Below are 22284 nucleotides of genomic sequence, written 5' to 3'. Positions count from 1 at the left end.
CCCTCTTTTCCCTGTATTGGGAAACCTTTCCTTGGTTCCCCTCCTGTTGCCTCTGCGACCCTTTGGCGCTCCAACCAACCATTCCATTAACCTATGTACCTTCAGGGTTGGACTCGGCGTCTCCTGGTTGGTATCAGGATCGTCTCTCTCTGTTTTCGGGTCTTGTGCAGCTTCACTGGTTCTCTGGCGCGCTGCGGCAGCTCCACAGTTGTTGGTCCCTTGCAGGCGATGCGTCTTCCTTCGACCACGCTGTCAGACTCCTGCACTCCCCTGGACCTCTGCTCTGCCCGCTTTTCTCCTGGTTTGTCATGGTAGGACCGAGTGTGGACGCCTCTCTCTCCACATCCTGGTCATCAGCGTCTTGTTTGCGCACTGAACCGTCATCTTGTATTCTCTGTGGTCTATAGGAAATTGTGTTCCAACATGTCAGTAAGTAGAGAATATTGCCACAGCAAGTTAACATTTCTGGTAATGTTTCATCATGTGCCACTATATTTTTCCTATACAAAAAATATTATACCATTAAAATCATGGGTCGAGTGCCTTTACCTTAGGTTGAATAGGTAAAAGGAGTTACTCGAACTGCAGGTCTAATGGGTGCTTAAGGATTTGTCTAGGCCTGCTAAATATTGTGTGAATTGATTTGATTTTTAACTCCACTGTGAGCAAATGCAAGCAGCATGATGCAGCAGTCAATTGACATATGATCTAATTCACTGAAGCTATGCAATGGACTGGCAGGCTCTGAATCTTTTGAAGATGTATTATGCACACAGTGAGAAAACCAGAATATGAGGAATTTCCGAAATATGGACCGCAAACCACCAGGAAAAAATACCTTTTTCTTGTAATATTGGTAGAGTGATGGTTAGAATGAGATTAAGAAAGATTCTCGAGTTTCTTACAGTTGTTTAATAGTGGCGGCCTGATCAACGTTAGTCAAGAAAATAGCTTTCCTCTCGTCAACTACATGCATTTGGACATGTAAAGAAACTGACAGTTTTGACTCGCTGAGTTACAAAAAACATGTTCATGTCTTTGTTATGCCTCCTACTTAAAATAATGTCAGACAAGGGAAAATTAAAGAACAATGATTTAAGGACTACGCTAAAAACCGCCCTGATTGGTGGTTCACTTCCCACATTAAAAAAATCTGTTCTTTACCCCTAACACTGCCCCCTTGCCTCTTCTGCCCCCTCCCTACACATACACACCCACACTCTCTCTCTCTCTTGTTTGTGGTGGAGAGAATTTGTCAATAGTCATCTGAAAAATATGAATGTAGACATATATGATGAATAAAGAAGACTTCATTGCTGTTGGGACCTAAGTGCACACAGATTAATTCCCTGAATTAATTTATATAGTGTCAATGGTAGCACAGGGGTGCTTTGTCAACCATTAATTTCCAGCTAGCCAGAGTTGATACTGCGGGCCTTCACGAATAGCTTTGATCCATTAGAAGCTGGCAAATCACCCCCCCCCCCCCTACGTGGCCATTGAAGCTATGAGCACCCTGGCAAATTCTGAGGTAGATGCAAATTGACCTTTTTAAAGGGAAATTGGTTTGCATGAAGCATGCATCCTGATTTCACTTTTTTTACAAATTCGCAAACCAACATGGCCGCCTTTGGGAGTATTAAAGGAGGATCACACTGAATCACTTTAATATATTCATTGTGTTGGCTGGTGAGCGGCAGAACCGACTAGCGGGAGTGCAGGTAAGTGGTCTGGGTAGGGGCGAGAGATGGGAATCCGGGGATTTAATGGGAAGTAATTTCTGGGGCCAGGGCAGAAAAGAAGATGGTGTGCTACAAGAGAGGTGAGGGGCTTGGTATGGAACACTCTTTGGTTAATGGATTCAGTCATGTTCCCGGGCACCTGATTCGCTGGTGCCTTTCCCTTGGATGCTAATAGAAGATAGACATATTTACACTTGCAGAACTAAGAAGGCGAGCGCTATCTAAAATATGGGTGGCTTTGCAGGTTTAGTTCTGGACATTGGAGAGCATGGCTATGCTTGTTAAACTGTATGACTTCCTATCATGTTGGCAAAGATTAGTTTTCACTGTACAGGTGTAGGATTGGTAGAAAATTGAGACCACCAGTTTAATTTATAAGTTGACAATTTCCAAAGTATATTTAATTGCAATCCTTTTCTTTTGGTATATAGCACCAGTCCTTACATGAAGGTTATGTGCCACACAATCAAACTCTTATTCATTGCCTTGCCCCTCATCACTTATAGTTTGTGTAATAATCTCATTTTATTTTTGTTTTATTAGACACCAATTATCAAAAGGAAAGAGGTTTTTGCCTAAATTCCGATCAACAAAGGTTTTTATCCCAACTGGTAAAACTTTTGTTGTGGCTGGAAGATAGAGTTAAAGAATTATCTGCCGAAACGGTGTACAATCCTTGCTATCCAGATATCGGCATGAATGTCAAAGGAAAGACACGTCACATCCAAGGTACTAGCTTCTTTTTTTTGCCTAATGTTTGCTATGTTTTTTTTCATTTGGAGACCTACATGTATAGTTAAATGATCATACACTGTTCTGACTTTAATCCTAAACTCTGCTGTACTGAACTAGCATAATTTGATTCTGCATTTATTTTAAACAGTGGTTTGCCTGTTAGTCGTTGACCTTTTCAAATGTCTAACTTGTTGGCAATTTATGTGAAAAGGTGTTCAAAAGCATTTTTAATCAAACTTGCTTAAACATATTATTTTATTGGATAACCTTCTCCCACAGAATCCTTGTCTTTTGAAATATCATCCAGGTGCAGACTTTTCTGTACCCTTTTTCAAAGCAATGAGGGGATGCAGCACATTGATTTTATCGTAATGTCACTTGCATTGCAGGTGACATCCATGATAACCAGGTGGAGCAGTACAAGTCCCATAACCTGCCTTCCTTTTTTTGCACAACTACAGATTCTTGGATTTCACAGGAACCACATTTTCAAAAAAGTTTCAAGGTTTTGCGATTCAAACCATTTAGGGAGCATGCCATACCTGGTAGAGGATTTCCATGCAGGAGCACCATGCCCCAATGGCCCCTCTACCTCTTGAGGCCAACGTCACTGGTATAGTATGGGAGGAATATCAGGGGCAGAGGGTAATAGGCTAAAATAATACAGGACCACTACGCCAGAATAGATAAGAGCATGCATTAAACGTAGAGTGGCTATGGGGGTAGAGGAAATGTTGGTCTTGTGAAGAGAGCCCTTGAAGGTTTGCTTGATGGCAAGTCACTTTCTTTCCAGCAGAACCAGACATAACACCTTTCTTACTAAAATATAACCCCTTTCATTTAGTGATGATATTCTGTGCTAAAATGGGGTTCAATGTATCCACCTCTTTTGGGGCACTAAAACTTAAAGAATATACTTAAAAAGACTCAAATAAAGTACAAGGAGCAATGTTTTCCAATATTTTAAGACTTAAACTCAAGTTATTTTTTGGGGATTCCAGTTTTGAATGTCCTGAAAATCCCTCTTTATTTCTTCAATCGTTTCTATAAAATGTCTCACTGGGAACCTAATCATGAATCAGAAATGGAATTTATCTGAATTGTTGCTCTTTCTTTTTCTATTTCTCGGGTGCAGATGTTTAGTCTTTTACAGGTAAAATCCTCTGCTGGACTGGTACACTTCTTTCTGAAAATAGAGACGTCAGAAATATGTCTGTGTAAATCACTGTTAAAAGGCACAGCTACCCAGAAAAGCAGACTTTTAAATAATCGCTCCTGTAAAATGGCTAGAAATCTTGCAAGGTTTCACGTCTTAAGTTCTGTTGACCTCAGGAATTTCCTTTGAAGTCCCGATTGTTCCTGACGGCTCAGGAGCACCGCTAGTTGAGTTATAATCCTTGTCATATTAAGAATATAGACTTTATTTGAGTATATCTGCGTCCCGCTATGCGAGCATGCACTGTGTGTTTATTTAGGTCCTTTTTGTTTGCTTAGACAGTTATTATGATATGTCATTTGTAACGCGCCTGTACACAAGTGTTTCTAGGTGAGACAAGACAAGGGCGGATAGGGGGAGGACAAGACAAACTATCTTACTAGGCCTTGTGTCATTCAGATCATGCAAGTGCAAAGCGCAAAATGTGCAGGAGGAAGGGAGAGGGGGAAGTGCCAGGGAGAGGGAGAGGGAGAGGGCAATCCGGGCAGCATTGCCCTGAGTGAGTGCAGCCAGGGCAGCACAGCTCTGGGTAAGTGCAAGGAGGCAGGGGGCTGTAGAGGTTACAGCTAAATGCAGGTCAGCCCAGAGGCAGTGCAGGGGAGACTCATCATGGAGGAATCTGGACCCAGAGACTCTGGAGTTAGCCAAGCAACTAGTCGGGAGAGAGAGAGAGAGAGAGAGAGTGAGAGTGAGAGAGAAAGAAAAAAAGAAAAAGGGAAGAAGGTCTTGAGCAACATCCAGATCTTCAGGTGGTCCGGATCCATTTTTAGAGGGGCAGGGAGGCCATTCCAGAGGGAGGCACCTGCAAAAGAGAGAGATCTACCCCCCAATCTCTGCCTGGAGAAGCATCTGACCCTCCCAGTTGGAGGTAGCTGAGCAAAGGGCTCTAGAAGGAAGTTATTTGGGAAGAGAGAGTTGGATGTAGTGCGGGCTGCGGCCACAGAAAGCCTTGTGGATGATGCAGAGGGTCTTCAACTTGATCCTTGCAGCCACCGGGAGCCAATGGAGCGATTTCAGGGCCGATTTCAGTTGGACCTGAGAGAGTCAGTCAGTGAAAAAGGAGATCAGCCAGGCCAGGGCTTGATCAGTGATACCCAGGTTATCACTGAGGCATTTAAGCAGGATGGCATGGTTGACTGTATCAAAAGCAGAAGATAGAGGAGAATGAGGACAGAAGGAAGTTTTGAGTCAAGGTTTAGAGAGCAGGTCTTCACAGGTGTTTAGGAGAGCAGTTTCCGTGCTTCTAGCAGCTCTGAAGCCAGATGGTGGTCGTGGAGACAACCAACAGATCAGTTTGCAGTTTAAGCTGGGAGATGGCCAGCTTTTCCAAGAGTTTGCCCAGGAAAAGTGTGATGAAGATTGGGCAATAGTTAGCCAGAGAGGAGGGGGTGCAAAAGAGAGTGCTTAAAGGGGATGGGAAGGTTCCAGTGATTGCAGAAATCGGCCAAGGCTGGAGCAAGGGTGTCACTGTGGTCCTCGATGGTTCTGGATGATCAGGGGAGAACCTGCTTTGACAAGGCTTTCATAGATCAGACTTGGCTAGAAACATCGTTTGGGGTGAACAAGGGAAAGGAGGAGAAAGGAGGAGGAGAGACCACCGCAGGTGGGCCAGAAGGGGAGGAGGAGGTAGAGGAATAGAAGGTGGACAGGATGTCCTCAGTTTTAGTGATGAAATGAGAAGCCAAGGATGTGCAGAGGGGCTGGGAGGGAACAGGAGAGGTAGAATTGCAGCAGAATTGGCCAGCCACTTGCAGATTTTGAAGTGTTCAGCCGAGTTATTAGATGCCGCAGAGATACAGGCTTGGATGTGGGCTCTCTTCTTAGCGAGGACAGAGAGTCTGTTTTGCCTTTGGAGCAGGCGGCAGGCCAGTTTGCCAGGGGGTGCGCCGAATTCCCTCCACTTCCTCTCAGCCACCCCATACATGCGTTTAAGGGTGACGAGGTCGGGATTGTACAAAGTGCTGCACTTGGATTTGGGCTTCAAACGGATCCTCATGACAGGGGCAAGGACATCAAGAGTGTTAGAGATAGATAGTTGAAGGTTAGATAGGGCTGTTTCAGGGTCAGCCAAAGGTGCAGAAGGAGGAGCGAAAGTAGCGGCAAAAGCTTCAACTGACACACGCTTCATGGGTCTGATGACCGAGAAGGTAGGTGGCAGTGCTGGAGTCGGCCCGGCCTAAGGAGTAGAGACAGAGAGGTGGGAGGAAAGGAGAAATAGATCTCTCAAGAAGAGAGGAGTGGTGAGAGGGTTAGAGAAGGGGAGGTCTGTAGAGATCAGACATCCAAGATGTGCCCTGCAGAGCGAGTCGGGCCAGAGGGAAGAATGGAGAGAGAGAGTCACAGAGATTGCGAAAGAGTACTGAAGAAGGGCAAGAAGCATCCAGGTGGATGTTCAGGTCTCCGAGGAGAAGTTGAGAGGTAGAGGTGATGAGATAGTAAGAGAGGTCAGCCCACTCAGACAGGAAGAGGGCTACCTGGCGAGGCGGCCTGTTGATTGTGGCCACAGTGAGAGAGAGGCCAGGAGCGATAGAGAGCTTACAGGCCAGGCATTCAAAGGAGGAGTAGTCCTGCATAGGAATGATAGAAGCAGGATTCCACTCTGGGAACGTCAAGGCTACACCTCCACCAGGACAGTTGGTCCTGGGTTTGGAGAGGATCTTGTAGCCATCAGGAAGGAGAGTGCCAAAGCTCGTAACGGAGCTGGTCGTGAACCAAGTCACTGGAGACCGAGTACATCCAAATCAAGTTCTTCCAGGAGACGGCGGATGTCAGAGGAGTTTTTGACAGCTGAGCGAGAGTTGAGAGTAGCAATGTGGAGCAGGTTGCCCCCTTTGAAGGACGTCCATGGAGGGATACAGGTCAGAGGTACGCCCTGCGGAAGTGTTGGAGGTGTCCAAGGATGGGCAGAGGAGGAAGGAGGAGATGGCAAGGTAGACAGGGAGGAGGAAAAGGGTGCCAGAGGGGTGGTGGAGGAAGGAGGCAACAGGGTGGCCGGAGAAGCAGCAGAGGGTACTGTTGAGGCAGCAGAGGAGCCAGATGGGGGAAAGAAGGGATAGCAGGAGAGGAAAGGAAGTTGATAAGGCATGGGAAGCATCTATCAAAAAGGAGGAGGTTGGCGTGAGGGCCCTGGACCAAGACGGTGCCATTTAAATAGACATTAATGATGGTCTTGGAGGAGTGGAAGGGGACCAGAAGGGCCTCCAACTGGGTGACACCATTAATGGGAGAAGAGAAAAAAGGAGAGAGAACAGAGACCATATGGGGGTCCATAGGCCTGGAGAGGGAACAACAAAAAGGATGTCGTTAAGGGTCTGTCTGGAGGAAGCACTGGTGTAGGTATCAGCCACAGGGAGGCCTGGGTTGGAGACCAGGATGTCCTTTTTGAGCTTCATCCTGCCAGACCTAGTGAGAGGGATAGGATAGTCAATAGAAAAGCAGTTAGAGAAGATAGGTGAGACAGAGAGCACCATAGAGGGTGCTGAGAGGAAGGGGGAGGGTGAGAGGGAGGAGTAACCAAGGCAGGGGAGTGGGTTTGCTGGGGAGCATGCAGGTGGGGGGAAGCAAGAGGGGGGCACAAAGGAGTGGGTAAACAGTGGACAGAGCAATGGACTGGAGAAACCGGATGCAATACATAGTCGACAGCAAAGTACAGCGTACAATGGGGAACCTAAAAGAAAAAGGATGCAGATACAAAGAACCAACAAAAGAGCAGCGCAGGGGACTTAGAAGGGGAGAAATAATAAGGACCAACAGCAAAGCATGGGGCACAGCAGGGGACCTATATTGGATGAAAGCAGGCAGTGTAGTGTGACGACAATAACCGTGGGGAACAGCACAATATCGGAGCAAAGGAGAACAGCACAAACTCGGAGCAAAGGAGGACGAACAAGGTCAATCACAAAAGGAACCTAGAAGTAAAGAATGTACAAAGCAGTAATGCAGGCAATGACAGTGTAAGCCAACAACCGTGGAGCAACAAAAACGACAAGAACAGTACACAATAGATCAAGGGAGGGAGGGAGGTAAGATGAGAGGAGAGGGAAGGGGCCGCAAGGAACGCAGCGACTAATAGAAGGAGGGGTTCACAGACAGCCTGAGTTATGAATGTGCACCCGCAGCCTAATTTGTGAGAAACCACATGCGGCCTATGTTGCAAGTGGGTACCCGCAGCCTAAATTGCAAGAAGGCACCTGCAGCCTAAGTTGTGAGGGGGCATACTCAGCATAGAGTTGCGAGGGAGCGCATGCAGCCTAACATACGAGGGATCACACACAAACCAAAGGTGCAAGGGAGCGCAAGCAAGCAGGGGGGAACAGGTTTGCTGCAAGGATCAATAGCAGGGGGAAAAGCGTGTGCAAGAGTGAGAAGGGGCACCAGGTCAGGGGGGTTGAGTGGAGTATAGCAAGCTAACTCTCCCCGCACCTTCTTACCTGGCAACGCAGACAGGAGGGTGAAGTTGCCCGCACTCACTGTCTACGCCGCTACCCCATCGCCGCCAAACACCAGTTTCGCTCAACACTGTGTCCTTGTCCTGTGAGGGCTTTGCCACAAAGGTCCATACCTCGGTTCTTATAGGCTCGGACGCGTGGACATAGTGAAGTGTGCTATGTATAATCGGGCAGTGTCTCCTGCGCACCTGCGTCGCTCAACACCCCAGCCTTGTCCTGCGAGGGCTTTTCAAGTGCGAGTGGAGTTAAAGATGACACCAAGGTTTTGCGCCTCACAGGAAGGCGAAGGAATAGGTCCCAAGGAGGCGGCTAGAGTGAGAGAGGGAAAGCGGGAGCAGGGGTCCCAATGAGAAGCATCTCTGTCTTACTGGCATTAAGGCAGAGATCATTGGAGTCGCACTAATCCTGAATCGCGGATAGACAGTCAGGAATGAGCGAGAGAGGAGGCTGAGGGGAGCCTAAAAGAGAGCTCTGTGTCATCCGCATAACACTGAAAGTAAGAGGAGAAGGTAGAGATCAGGTGGGCCAATGAGGCCAAGTAGACATTGAAGAGCTAGGGTGAGAGGATAGAGACTGGGGAATACCACATGTGGAGAGATAGATGGTAGAGCGAAAGAACCCAAGTTGGACCTGGAAGGGTCGGTCAAAGAGGAAGGAGGTGAACCACTCCAGAGCCTGATACATGATGCCTAGGTTCTTGCGGAGTCGATTGATCAGGATGGCGTGATTGACTGTGTCAAAAGCAGAGGAAAGGTCCAGAAGGATGAGGACAGAAGGAAGGCTAGAATCAAGATTAGAGGGCAGATCTTCGCAGGTGTTCAGGAGAGAGTTTCTGTGCCTCTGGCTGCTCTGAAGCCAGACTGATGGTCATGGAGCCAACCAACAGTTCAGTGTGTAGAGTACGCTGGAAGATGACCAGGAGTTTGACCGGAGTCGCTTTTAGAATTAAATGAAATTTAGTCCTGACTGAGCGGATTGCTGGTTCAAAAAGAACTTTGGGTGAAAATAATGGTGCCAAGGCATAAGGCGTCTGTATTTTGAGAATGGGCCCACACAACGAGAATGTTTTCTTTGGGCCAATTCACTGCAAAATGTATTGCAGCCTTGGTCAGGCGCCACATGCTGCAGTGTGATTGGCAGCCGGCCTTCCTCTCACAACATGGGCACGTCGGAGTTGAACTGGAGATGGCTCGGCCCGGCAGTGCTACTGCAATGCAAAACAAAAGTAAAATTGCACAGAAACATGAACGCATGCGCTGCAGCCATTTATTCAGCACGTCAAAACATCTACGTAAATAAGAGACAGGTGCACATTTCAGCGAGTATACGAAAAAACACAATCCAAGAGCAGTGTCACCTTTTGAATGGGATTATCGACCAACTCCCCCGACTCTCAAAGATGTTCCATAATTACAGACGTGTTTCATCCTATTTAGCGCTCATCATTGTAAAGGCAATATGCTCAGAGTGATTTAGTTCCAGGGTTCTTCAATACCAAACACTAGACACCCCTTCTAGACACTTTCTTCCCTACACGTCTCATTAGTCCCTTACTCTGCTTCACTCCTAGACTCTGGTAAACATATCATAAAGCGCTTTACTCTTTGATTCACGTAGCTTTTGAGCGATGTAATGACAGGTGTTTTATTAGCCAATGGATTTGTTCACAAAGTATGGACCTTTGGAAGAATGAAGGATTCAGTTGGATATGCAGGAGCATCCCCCCAAAATGAACACAGATGTCTGGGTAACGCTTAACTGCCTGTGTATTTACACGTGTCGAAAGCAAGGTTCAAAACTGACCATTTGTATAGCGCTAAACAACCACTGAGAAACCAAACACTTTTTTGAGAAAATGATTGTGGAATCAAATGTGAGGTTGGTGGAACAGGCCAGTTAGGATTGGTTTACTATAGGAGGAAAACCTGCATTCAGTCAGAGTGCTGGGAGGAGGGTGGGTGAGAGGCCGACCTACATGGATATGATTTCACTAAGGCACATTTTGACTAGTCCATGTAAACCTAACCAAGGACAAGATGTGTTCTAGTGGCCGCGATCCTGGCCTTGGAAACTACACATACACTCGACCTGTTTCAATCCCTGCTTCAGCATTAGACAAAACGTGTGATTTCAGGCAAATCACTAACTCCCACTGCCTCCTCTTGTCAATGTAGGCCATTGTGTGTAAATGGCAACTGTGCTTTGAGTCTTAAAACGGCCTGGGTGTTTTATCTGAATATTTTGCCTTTATTGTTAGGTGCCCTGTCCCTGCTGGGGCATGTGTTCGGTCCGGCTTCTTGACCATGCTGCTTTTGTGAATGGAGACTGTTTTTTTTTTTTTAGAAGAGGCGTGTAACTTAATAGACCTATGGACTTCACAGACCTTTTGTTTTAGGTTATAAATCACGTGCGCCTGTTTGCGTGCATGGAACAAAATAACCCTATAGGCGCGTTATAAATGCCATAACATATCATATCATATAACCAAAAACTAGAACCTCCTGTGCCATAGATCGCATTGCAAAGAGTGCACCCCTAGCTCCATGCTTAGTTCGTGTCAACTAGTATTCCTCTGCCCACACCATTCAAATGCAGCTGTGACTTGTACGAACTAATCCAACAGGAGGAGGACTTTCAGAAGCAATGTAAATGAATACAGCATGCAGCCTTTTTACTCACATGGAGAAAAGGGATGTGCTTTTTAGGCAAGCCTGGCTGGGTTGTGGGGATAGTGAGTGGGAGTAAACTGGGGGTCGAGGGCCTGGGACGCTGGCTGGTGTGTGTCCCGGTCTTTGTCGGAAACCTGTTGACTGGCTATGGGTGACTTTTCTCTGACCCAGCAGCCTATTTGGGGCAGTGTTCGCTCAAAATAAAGATAATTTTCTATGAGCGTGAAGAACCCAGCGGTGGAAGGACTACTGCTCCATTCATGGACCGTCAACCACAGGACCACTAGCCGTAGTCCAGCTGCTGTATGGCCTCCCACCGGGGAAAAGGCGGTGGAGGGTGCCACACAGCGAGCCATCTGCTTGGCACATCAAGCAGCTATTGCTTCACCAGCCTGCAGTTTAGGGGTCCTACTATGCTCAGGTTTTGTTATGGAGACTGCAGTCCATCAGACCACACTTTCAGCATGGCATTTATTGGGACTTCTGCCAATACCTTGCTTATAAAGCAGCAAAGCCAATGTTATCTCCAGCTAGACACCTCAGAATGGCACCAGCACGTGTGCAAATGGTGAGCCGTCAGCTAATGGTGCACACAGTGTCGGGCTTTCTTTAACTCTGCCTATTGATGGAGTTTACAGTTCGTTACTCGACATGTGGCTTCAAAGTTCTGTACTGGCAATTTTAAGGGCTTCAAATGGAGGAGGGTAGAGGAGGGGGTGACTTGAATAAATACTTTATTAATATTGGTCTGCCAACTTTCCGCCAGGAAATATTCCCTTTATTCAACTGTCACGGTCCTTTATTGCAGATTCTGCTGGCTGGGGCCGATGGGAGTAGACGTCTGAAACATGTAGGTCCCCACCCAGTTGGAAACACTTACCAAAAAATCACGCTATGAAAGTCAACACTATCAAAGTCCCATGCATCAACTGCTATTCAATCTGTCATTTTGCCCTGGCAAGGATCCCTTTCACTCTCTAGTTATAAAGCACTCTGAAAGTGCTCAAGTGGTACTATACTTCCCCATAACTACGCGCTAAATGTTGACAGGAGGTCAGTGAATCACGTGATGCTTCATTTAACCAAACAACATAATTCCATGCATCCACCTAGCCTGCACAACACTGCCTTTAATACTTTCCTCAGCATAATTGGTTTAGCCCGATTACTCATAGTCAGCCCAGGATAGAGCACATCCCAAATAACAGCCACATATTACCTATTCAGGGGGCCACGTGACTTCAACACAAAAGATTTCTTCTCCGTCCAACACTTCAAATATGATCCACCTAGGCCATGCTGGTTTCATAATTCTACTCATCATTTAAGCTGCTTCTCAGTGAACTACACTGCACCCCGAACTACGGCAGTTGAAACAGCTGGATACGCATGGCCTCATTGCTTTAATTAATAGCATGGTGAAAAGTTTACTGCACCCATTTTCTGGATAAAAACGATCAGCACCATATTGTAGTACTATTTATGGTAGTAGTCGATATTGTACATCCAGAACATTAACTGTGAACTTGCTTCCACTTCAAAAATGCTCCATTGCAGAATTGCATTTTAAAGGACAAGAGGGTGAACGCATATGAATGTCAGAAACAGCATTAGGAAATATTTTTTAAGCACTTCTGGATATCGATGTATTGAATTTATTTATGCATACAACATAGTACCAGCTATTCACAATACAATCTGCTGTAAAATAAACCATTGCACTTGCACAAGTAAAAATAATGTACCTTCATTACTACCTAAAATGTATGATTTTTTCATCATGTTTGTGTAGGTTTGGACAGTAAATAGCACATTCTGGAAGCCATTTTTCCAAAATGTTCATGTGGGGGGAAGGAGGGGGGACAAACCCCACGGACCACCCCTGATGGGGGATGGGCTGGCTTGCTAGCTCGCTTCAAAATTCGCCCTGCTAGATTTACGCCCCACCACCTTTCAAAGTCACCAGCCGCCACTGCAAACAGCCAATGAAAATTCATAAATTCTGTTACTATGCTGTATGCAGAAGATCCTACAGACACTACGCAATTTGCGCATAAATGAAGTCTGATGGGGCCATAGCTCTAGCGCCCCGCCAGTCTCCAACATAATGGAGATTACGTAAAGTGCGTGGAGCCTATGAGCCCCGTGCACTTATACTCTAGTAAAACTGCGTGAAATGGGACGCGCCCCTCTATGTGATCTGGCCCAGCCCGGATGAGACACAAGATAATAATGTGTTTATTTAGTAAATGGATTTGCTGACACGCTGTGCTGCCAGTAACAACATGAATTCACTCAGCCAGAACGGCAAACTTTTTTCTCTGCACTCCCTGGGTGAGAGGGCGGTGCCCCACCGCCCTAAATAAGCAGCCGCCATTGGAAAGGAGTGATAGAGATTGGGCGATAGTTTGCCGTACAGGTAGGGTCGGCAGAAGGCGTTTTAAGAAGGGGGTGCACAAGGGAGTGCTTGAGGAGAGAGGGAAAGGAACCAGTGGTGAAAAAGTGATTGCAGAAATCAGCCAAAGCTGGAGTGAGGGTGTCCATGTGGTCCTTGATGGCTTTGGAGGAGCAGGGGAGGGCATCTGTTTGGATGACATCTTTATAGATTGGACTTGTCTAGAAACATTGTCAGGTGTTGTCGGAGAGAAAGAGGAGAAAGGAGGAGGAGGAGGAGAAGCGGCCAGAGGGGGGCCGAGAGAGTGAGAGGGAGAGGAAGAAGAGAGCGAGGACAGGATGTCCTGGGTTTTAGTGGTGAAGTGAGAAGCCAGAGCTGTACACAGGGACTGGGAGGGAACAGGAGAGGTAGAGACTGCAGAAGGATTGGCCAGCTCCTTACAGATTTTAAAGAGTTTGGCCATGTTGTTAGAGGCCACAGAGACATGGACCTGGATGCTCTTCTTGGACATGTATTGCCTTTGGAGCAGGCGGCAACCCAGTTTATCAGAGAATGCGCCCAAAGCCCTCCACTTCCTTTCAGCCACCCTGCACTTGTGTTTCAGGGCGGCGAGGTCGGAGTCATACCAAGAGTTGCGCTTGGAGGTAGACTTCAGGCAGATTCTCTTGACTGGCAAGGATGTCCAGTGTGTTGGAGATAGAAAGATGCAGGTTAGATAGGGCTGTTTTAGAGCGTGAGTCAGCCACATGAGTAGGAGGAACAGAGAAAGTGGAGACAAAGGCATCCACTGACACATTCTTCATGGCCTGAATGACCGAGAAGGTAGGTGGCAGTGCGGGTGCAGGCTTTGCCTGAGGGACAGAGAGTTTCAAGTGAGTAGAAAGCTGAAAGTGGTCGGTCTAAGAGAGGAGTGGTGAGAGGGTTGTAGAGGGGGATGTCTGAGGAGATGAGAACATCCAAGGTGTGTCTGGCATAGTGTGTCGGACCAGAGGGTAGAATGGAAAGAGAGAGAGTGTCGCAGATGTTGCAGAAGAGCCCAGCTGAGGAATTGGAAGCATCCTGGTGGATGTTGAGGTCTCTGAGGAGGAAAAGTTGAGGGGTAGAGGCAAGGAGAGAGGGGGAAAGTTCAGCCCACTCAGAGAGGAAGAGGGCAACCTGGTTAGGAGGCCTGTAGATGGTGGGCACAGTTAGAGAGATGCCAGGAGAGTTAGAGAGCCTGCAGACCAGGCATTCAAAGGAGGAGTAAGTCTGCTTAGGAATGACAGAAGCAGGTACCCACTCTGGAAAGATCAGTGCTACTTCACCACCTGGTCGGTTGGTTCTGGGCTCACAGAGGGTCTTATAGCCATCAGGTAGGTGAGTGTCAAAACTTGTGACTGAGCTGGCCGTGAACCATGTCTCATTGAGAACAAGGGCGGCCAGGTCAAGTTATTTGAGGAAGTTGCAGATGTCAGTGGAGTGTTTGACAGTAGAACGAGATTAGAGAGGAGTGACGTGGATCCGGTTGCCACATTTGAAAGTCTTCCGGGGTGGGGTACATGCTTGATGTACACCCAGCTGAAGTGGTGGAGGGGCCCGCAAGTGGGTAGAGGTGGTAGCAGGAGGTGGGGAAGTAGCCAGAGAGTAAGAGGGAGGTGCCAGAGATGCAGCATAGGCAGGAGGTGGCACAGGAGCCAGAAAGGTGGTAGTAGGACTAGCAGGAGAAGGAAGGAAGTTGATAAGATGTTAGAGACGCCTATCGAAAAGGAGGAGATTGGCTGAGGGCCTTGGACCAAGATAGTGTCATTAAGATGGACATTAATGATGGTCTTGGAGGAGTGGAAGGAGGCCAGGAGCACCTCCCACGAGTTCTATCATTAATGGGAGAGAAAGAGATAGGAGAGAGAATCTAAACCATTTGAGGAGTCCACAGGTCTGGTGGGGGAACGACTAAGAGGATGTTGGTGAGAGTCTGTCTGGAGGAAGCACTGATGTAGGTGTCAGCGATAGGGAGGTCTGGGTTGGAGACCAGGATGTCCCTCTTGAACTTCTTCCTTCCAGACTTAGTAAGAGGAATAGGATAGGAGATAGAGTAGCAGTTAGAGAAGATAGGAGAGACAGAAAGCCCCATAGAGGGTACAAGGAGGAAAGTAGGAGGCTGAGGTTGTGAAAGAGAAAAGGACAGACACAGCCCAGCGCTGCACAATGCAGGAAGCACACGGGGAGGAGGGGGGCGAGGGTCACACAGTAGAGAACGCACAGGAGGAGCAGACATGAGACGCACAACAGTACTACTAGCGGGGTGGGGACAGAGAGAGTGGAAGAGAACCCAATGGGACACAGTTCACAATACAACAGTACCCACAATGAGATTTTACTTTCCTAAAAAGAGGGGAAAAGGCCTAGTTACAACACAGCAGCAATGCAAAAACCATATAGAAGCGACATTTATAGAAAGAGGGGAAAACGGCCTAGTTACACACACAGCAGCAAAGCAAGGACAACTTTCCTAGGGAAAAGAGAGGGTTGGCTAAACAAATACAATTAACTGAGGTGCTATAGGATGGTGCGGTAAGTGAAATAAGAATAATTTGAGGGGTGGGTCAGTTAGTCGAGTGCAATGCTTGCTGGCCCCTCTGACCGCACCTCACCACCTGGTTGGTAGCAGCAGGTTGACGGCTGCAGGCTTCTTGCCTGCCCAGTTTACACCATCTGGAGCTGCTTCCACTGGAGCTGCCCTCTGCCTCAAGGTCCTTCGCCAAGGGGGTTGCAACGGCCAGTGGGGCTGCCCTACTGGGAACCCCCAATAAGGGCTGGATGCCCAATCAGGCATCGGGGCGGAGAGGTAGGCGGGAGGGAACAGGAACAGGGAAGGACTGGCTCCACCAGGCCGTGAAGCGGCAAACACAAAGATGACCCAGCGACCTCACAGTAAAGTGTAAATGTTAAAAAAACAGAGTGGGAACTCAGAAAAATGGTGGCAACACTCACTGCCGGTCGGGAGGACCTGATCAAGCGCCGCTGAGCATCGGCATTACACACAGTGAGATAACACGGTAAAAAATGGTGGCAATACTCACCGCAGATTGGGAGGAACTCACCTGTTTTCTTGGATATCAAGCTTTTAAGCATGCCCAACCTAACATAGATCATTGTGACCTGTTAACATAGTCTATGTACCAAGCAGAATTGACAGAGTGGCAGATGCTTCACCAGGGCAATTTCTGGGGTCTGCGGCCGGTTCACAACATCATGGACTGCAACTTGTACCAGTTGATGCGCACGACTGTGGTAAGAGAAAGAGTGGCCAATATTTTTACAGCCCTCAGGTCTGGCAAGGGGATTGGTGGCCTCTTCCCACGGGCCCTGTGTCCAACCTCTGTCTCTGTCAGAGCATTTGGAGTCCGAGCACCTCTCTGTGTGAAGGATAAGCAAACAATAAGCCAGTCCCTGTAGCTGCAATCTGGGTCAATGGACAGATCTCTTGCCACTTCCCGGTAGAGAATGGAATGCGCCAAGGTTGCTCCCCTCCCCAATGCTTTTCATTATGGCTTTGAAGCCACTGGCGATCTGGCTGTGGGCAGATGCCCTTATGAAAGGATTTGTGTTGTCGTCGGGACAGGAGGGGGACCGAGTGTCATTGTACGTTGTTCTGTTACTGATGCTGGGGCAACTGAACAGACCATGCCCCAGGGTAATGGAGATATTTCAAATGTAAGTCTAGTATAGCAGGCTGCGTGTCATCTTGAAAAAGTAAATACTAATCCCGATACTGGGAGGGATAGGAAGCAATTCCAGTCGATGGTAGTACTCATTTAAACAACTGGGCTTTCACGTTTTTTGAAACTCAGACACCTTCCTTAAACTTAAGCTCGCACTGATCACAAAGAGATTTCTTGCAGATACTAGATTTGGGCTACCCAAACCCTCTCATTCTGTTAGTGTGAGTGGCCATGTTAAAAAATTATGCCTCTCCCCAGATGGCTACACGCTCTCCAGAAAACCCCAGTTGCAATCCTTCACAGGGAATTCTGTAAAATTGAGCAAGCCCTGAGACGCCTGCTTTGGCGCGATTTACAACCCAGGATTGCACTACATAATCTTTACAGGTCGGTGTGGGAGGGTGGACTAGAGCTTCCAAATTGGCGGTTGCTAACGAATGGTTACACATCAATCCCTCACACCAAACTATCACAGTTCAGAGTGACTGGCTGATGCAGGTTAACCCCCTCCAGACACTATAGAGTGACTCAGAAGCAGCGAAGCTGCAAGTGGCCTCAGAGCAGACTCAGTGTTTATAAAGTTACCACTGGAGTGGCATTGTTAGCCCAAAAGACTCCCTTCTGGAATAATCGTGATTTGCCATACTGACAGGTTCCGATATATCCAATTTAGACATGCTATGCAAACATAATTCAGTGGGAACTGTGACTGTGCCAACCAGAACCCACTGGAGGCCACCCTCAATACGGAACTAATCCCCAAAAAAGCAATATCGACTCTGTCCGGTTGTTCTCAACTTCACCCATCACTCCATAGCTAGGTTCAAACAGAAATGGGTGTTAGATATTGGGCCCATTGACACAGAGGATTGGCCAGAGGTGTTGATGGCTGTACGTGAGGTAGCTATCTCGGCCCGATGTAGGTTGGTGTAGTCGATAGAGGCTACTACACTAGGGATTTGCTGTTTAAGTGTGGCCAGAGCCGCCACATTGAAATGGCACCTTCTATCACACCAACTGGTTGTGCATGAAAATCCTTACATTTTAGCTTGCATTCCAGCAGCTCTGTGTCTGGGACACTGGGCCAGCCTGCTCCTAATGACCCGAAAAACTCTGTGCTGGGCATATTGGGGGGAAACTGCTTATTCCCCATGTCAGAAACTCTTTATATCAAATTCATAGCCAAGCGTAACATTGCCATGAACTCGGGACAAGAGAAACACCTACAATTTCTGTAGGGAACGTAATTTAGACAATAGTATGTCAATGAAGGAGTGAGTGTGTAGATCCCATGGGTGCCCTCATAAATTCGCCAAGATCTGCGACAAATGGGAGAGTCATGAATGAGCTCGTCAAGTGCAGCTGACTTCATCTGCTTCTACTTGTGTTATTCTTCAGTATGAATTGTGTATACATGAGTGCTGCTGATCGTTTTATTTATTTGCAGTGTGTTTTGTCTTGGTTATATGTTTTTACCTTCCCTTTTTGTTGTTGGCATCATGAAATCCTTAAAGATAATTAATTAAAAAATCTATTGATTCAGCCTGCTGCTCTTTCACTAGCCACTAGGGCCAAGGGACTTCCTTGCCACCACACGTCTGTTAGATTTGTATGACATTCTTTTTTTTTTTTTTTACTTTTGTTTATTGGCAAGGAGTGGTAGCTGGCACAGCACAAGTTACAACAATCCAAAACACACAGTTCACATTTACGACATGAATGAAAAGCATAAATTCTACAGAGGGACACATATAATCTTAGCTGAGGTCAATTACAATAGAAGCATTCATCATGTGGTATGATCTGACCCCTGTTCCGGAGAAGGGGGAGATGACAAAAGTTCCAGATCCACTTTGCGGTTCAAGTAGCTACAAAACTCAGTCAATATGTTTTTAGGGCGAGCATTACTGGGCAACATGTTAATGTAGTCTTCTTCGCAAGATTGCGTCCAGGTGAGGGCTTTCAGCCACATTTCTAGGGAGGGGGGGGCTCTGCGCTTCCAGCATTGCAAAATGCATTTCTTGGCCACACTCGCCGCCACATTCAGAAATGTAGCCTCCCGTTTCGCCTCAGGACCCTCCCAGAGCCCAAACAAAAGAGACAGGGGGTCAGGGTCAACACAGAACCCCACTATTTCGGAGAGAGTCTCAAGCACCGCATTCCAGAACGGGTCCAGTTCCCCACAAGACCAGAACATATGGCCGTGGTCCGCATCATTAGATCTGCATCTTTGACAAGGGTGGGATTGATCCCGGGCAAATTTCCCAATCGCATGGGGAGTATAGTACAGGCGATTGAGTAGCTTGTATTGAACACATCTAACTCTGGAATTAAGAGAAACCTTGCGTGTATGCATGCACATTTTGGACCACATACCATTTGTGATGTCTAATCCCAGATCCCTGCTCCAGGCATCTTGAGCAGTGTGGGGGGTTCTACAGCTCGCGCCATCAACATTTTATAAAGGGAGGATACAATGCCCCTACCACCAGCGGAATTGGAGATGTAGCAGACCTCGGGGAACTCAGGGGGCTCATCCGGATATGACGGCCACATGTCTTGGACCGCCGCCCTAAATCGAAAGTATTGTAGCAACTCAAGAGAGGACCTGGAGTGCCCTGGCTTCCACGTATCCGGGGTGATGAATTTCCCAACAGGGAACAGGTCGGAGAATGATCTGTATCCCAGGTCCGACCAGTGGCGCATGAAGAGCTTATCTTGTGTGGGGGTGAGGCCAGGGAACGACCAGAGGGAAAGCCATTTGTAATACGGGGGAGCCAGAACCGGGCTTCAGAATCTGTCGCCACGCCCTTATAGTGGAGGCGACTGGGTCAGCAGGGGACTCCGAGCGGTATGAGTGAAAAAGGATCAGGGACATGACATTCACCTCCTCGGTCGCCAGGATTTCAAGCTTAACATGCGGGGGGGGGGTCGTGGTGATGGTACCAGTATGTAGCATGCTGGGCCTGAGCGGCTATCCAATACTGAGTGAGATCAGGTGCACTGAAGCCACCCCTTTCATACGGACGGGTCATATGCTGCCTCTTTCTGCGCATGGCACCCGAATGCCATAGAAAACGGGTGCATCCCGCATGCAGGTCTGCAAAGTACTGTTTCCCGGGCCAGAGTGGAACATTAGCGAATATGTAAAGGAGTTTCGGGACTATGATCATTTTTATGAGGGACAGTCTCCCTGATAGTGAGAGGGGGAGGTAACGCCATCTTTCAATCCTGGCGCCGGCATATTGCGCAGCGGCCCCATAATTATCGGACAATAAGGAGGATTTTGAGAGGGATACCTGGACCCCTAGGTATTTAATGCCCCCGGTGCCCATTTGAGAGGAAATTCGCAGGCAGGTTGGGGCGTTGCTGGCGTGAGGGGTAGGATTTCTGATTTAGTATAATTTATGGTGAAGCCCGAGAATGTGCCAATTTTGATAATTTCGCGCATGATCGGATCAAGGTGGACTGAGGGGTCTTTAATGTATAGAAGCACGTCATCAGCGTACAGTGATATAATTTCAGGGGTATCCCGCAGCCGGATCGCTTTGCGCACGTGGTTGTTTCGCACACTATCCGCCATGGGCTCAATGGCCATCGCAAATAGCAAGGGAGAAAACAGGCACCCCTGTCGCGTCCCCCTGTGGAGGGAGAAGGGAGCCGACAGGTGAGAGTTAACTAGGACCCTAGCCACGGGGCTAGTGTAAAGGAGTTTGATGCAGGACAACATGTATGGGCCAATCCCCATCTTCTCGAGCACCGCCCACAGATACTGCCACAAGACCATGTCGAACGCTTTTTGGGCATCCAACGTCACGGCCACAGCGTTGGCTTGGGGGTCTATTCTAGATATGACATTAAATAGTCGCCGGATGTTTAAGGCAGTGGAACGGGCCGGGACAAAACCACTTTGGCCTGGGTGGATTAGGTATTTCATGATGGGGAGGAACCTATTTGCGATAATTTTGGCGGAGATTTTGGTATCAGTGTTAATGAGTGACAGAGGTCTATAGGAGCCACATTCATCCAAGGGCTTACCCGGCTTGGGGAGCACGGTGATGACAGCCTCACGTAGGGCCCGGGGGAGGGTAGCAAGACGCATCGACTCTTCCCAAACCTCGTGGAGGCGTGGAGCAAGGAGGGCCACATGCTCCTGATAAAACTCGGCGGTCAGGCCGTCTGGACCGGGGGTCTTACCCTTAGGGAGATCTGAGATAACAGCGGCGACTTCGTCAAGGGTGAAGGGAACATCTAATTGTTCTTTGGTGGCTAGCGATATAAGGGACATTGGGATGCGGTCTAGGAGGTCGTCCAGATCCTGCGGGCTGTGCTCAGGTTGCTGGGCGTAGAGGGTTGCATACAAATCTGCAAAGGTCTCGAGAATGGGCCGGTCAGCCCAATGTCGTACCCTGCTATTGTCAATGATGTCATCAATTCGAGCTCTACCACCCTCGGCCCGGGCAAGGTATTTAATCTCACTGTGGGCAAAGGACTCAAACGCATCTAGTTCGGTTCTTATCAGCGCAAGCTTAGGTGGAGAGGGATTGGTCGCATAATCCCGCTCTAACTTCCCAAGTCTGGACTCAGAGCAACGCAGGGAATTTCTAATATCTTTCAGGACTCCAGCCTCCCTAGAGATACACATGCCCCTGATGAAAACCTTAAAGGCCCCCCATCTCACCCCATCAGTTGTGTCATGCCGCTTATTATTATCGAAGAACGAGGTGATATCTGCTAGGATGTCAGCCTTGAAGACCACATCTTGCAGTTCATCTGATTTAAACCGCCAGTTGGAGTGCTGGGGGAGGGCCGGGTGCAGGGCAATGTCCAATGTGATCGGGGCGTGATCAGTGTGCGTTGCAGAATCTGTGTGGTAAGTGTTTTGCTCGTGAGCCCTGCGGAGAGAAGGAAAAGGTCTATCCTGGAGTGGCTGTCCTGGACAGAGGAGTAGAATGTAAACTCTTTCGGCATTGGGTGGAGTTCTCTCCAGGCGTGTACCAGCTCGGCAGAGTGCATATGCGCCTGGAGACGGCGAGCAGCTCTGGACAGTGTTCTTGGTGCAACCCCTGATCTGTCCAAGTCGGAGTCCAGGATGAGATTCATGTCCCCCCCCCCCCAAATAATGGGAACCCCCACATAGGCAAGGAGGATGTCCAGGATGTGGTCGAAAAAATCGGGTGCATCGACGCATGGGGCATACGTGTTAACCAACAGGCACTCTGTATTAGCAAGGAAACAGGGTAGAATCACATACCTGCCCCGGGCATCTATGTGGCTGGTGCAAAGGGTGAACTCCAAGGACTTGTGAATCAAGGTTAGGACTCCTCTGGACTGAGAGGAGAAGACTGTGTAGTATTTGTTGGGGCCCCATGCCAGAG

General features: G+C 48.1%; 1 protein-coding gene across 6 annotated transcripts in view; it reads left to right on the top strand.

The window, feature by feature from the left end:
- The window catches only part of KIAA0825 (KIAA0825 ortholog), a 2662507-nt gene that overhangs the window by 1117761 nt on the left and 1522462 nt on the right, over window positions 1–22284 (top strand). For all 6 annotated transcript variants that reach the window (XM_069627636.1, XM_069627637.1, XM_069627638.1 and 3 more), the window contains one exon: window positions 2286–2471. In XM_069627636.1, coding sequence (XP_069483737.1) covers window positions 2286–2471 — 186 coding nt within the window. The remainder of the gene's footprint in view (window positions 1–2285; window positions 2472–22284) is intronic.

This window comes from Ambystoma mexicanum, chromosome 6p (genome assembly GCF_040938575.1).
Source record: "Ambystoma mexicanum isolate Mex_15411 chromosome 6p, UKY_AmexF1_1, whole genome shotgun sequence".
Classification (NCBI taxonomy): Eukaryota; Metazoa; Chordata; class Amphibia; order Caudata; family Ambystomatidae; genus Ambystoma; species Ambystoma mexicanum.
The sequence above is the reverse complement of the archived record's forward strand: the minus strand, read 5'-3'. Positions and strand labels throughout refer to the sequence as shown.